General features: G+C 42.2%; 1 protein-coding gene across 1 annotated transcript in view; it reads left to right on the forward strand.

Moving 5' to 3' along the window:
• The window catches only part of CDKN2AIP (CDKN2A interacting protein), a 26040-nt gene that overhangs the window by 813 nt on the left and 23860 nt on the right, over positions 1 to 1367 (forward strand). Inside the window, exons 2-3 of the mRNA XM_019471539.1 lie at positions 31 to 161; positions 919 to 1312. Of these exons, the coding sequence (XP_019327084.1) occupies positions 31 to 161; positions 919 to 1312 (525 nt within the window). The remainder of the gene's footprint in view (positions 1 to 30; positions 162 to 918; positions 1313 to 1367) is intronic.

The following is a 1367-nucleotide window of genomic DNA, read 5'->3' on the forward strand; positions in this document are numbered from 1 at the left end:
TCCTCTCCCCCCCCCTTGTCCCCCCTCCAGGTACCCGCCGCAGGTCATGGAGAAGGCGCTGGAAATGGCCGAAGGCATCCAAGTGACCGGCGCGCCTGTCCGCACCACGAGAGATGAACTGGTTGCCAAGGTGAAGAAAAGAGGCATATCAAGTAGCAATGGTTAGCAGATCATAGCTGTGACAATACATAGGAGTCTAGAAAATGCTTGTTTTCGAATGTTCTCGGTTCACCTCGGGCTTAGAAAGTAGTCGAAATAATTTACTTCTAAACCTCCTTGTTAATCGTTTCCCCTCTCTCTGCTGTTTTTTCCTCATGTAATACCTGTAAAATAGATGTAATGCATAAGTATTCTGTTGGTAACGTAGAGCTCTTATTTCGAATTTCTACAACTGGTGCACTTCAAGCTGATGATTTTTTTAATGCGATGTAAACTATTGTCCTCCAGCTTAAATGTATTATTCTTACTTTGCCTTTAGCGCTAGTCAGACCTTGTTGCTTTGTGAGAAGCTTAGTTTCTTAAAGAAATTCTTAAAGTGGTATTCTAAAGATGTTTTTATGATATTAGTAGACAAAATACACTTTTTTTTTTTTTTTTAAGGCCAGATAGTCTACTTAATGTAGTTCGGTCACTTTTGGTTTGGACCTCAGGAATACAAATACATACCTGCCTACAGGTCCCAAACCAAAACCTGATATCGTGCACCTGAGTATTTTTAGTTTTTTGTCAAAAAAATACTAAAATACTCTGAAGTAGGTTAATACTTGAAATTGCAGTTCAAGATATATTCCTAATATATACCTTTTAAATTCACAGAGATTATTGCTAGAAGTTTTTAGAAAATAGATAAATTGTCTCTAGATGGATATTTCGTAGTGCAGAAATTAAAGAGGATAACATACTTCACTTGTTTTGCAGAAGGGGTAGAGGAGCCCTCCAAGAAGCGAGCTGTTGAGAAAAGCAAAGATTCTAAGGATACTGGAAAGCATGTGAAAACAACCAAGGCAGAAGCCCCAAAGGAAACAGAGAGCACATTGCCAAAAAAGCAGGAGAAAGATACTAGCAAAGATCCAGAAAGCTCCCAGTCAACTTGCAGTTCAACTCAAGAAATGGTCACAGCATCAGACATAGAAACAGAAGGAAAACCTGCTAATGCTGAAAATACTACTGAGCAAAATCCATCTCCATCTGAAAAAGAGTCAGGAGAGAAGCCTTGCTCAAATCCACCTAAGGAAAGCAAGTGTGAAAATGTGCCGTCACCTGAAAAGAAAACTACAGTAAGTGCAGCGCCACCAGCTGCCAAGAGTGCCCCGCAGGCAGAGGCGGGGGGGGGGGGGGGGGGGCGGCCGGCCGCCGGGGGGCGGCGC

This window comes from Aptenodytes forsteri, unplaced genomic scaffold (genome assembly GCF_000699145.1).
Source record: "Aptenodytes forsteri isolate BGI_AS27 unplaced genomic scaffold, ASM69914v1 Scaffold65, whole genome shotgun sequence".
NCBI classification, from domain to species: domain Eukaryota; kingdom Metazoa; phylum Chordata; class Aves; order Sphenisciformes; family Spheniscidae; genus Aptenodytes; species Aptenodytes forsteri.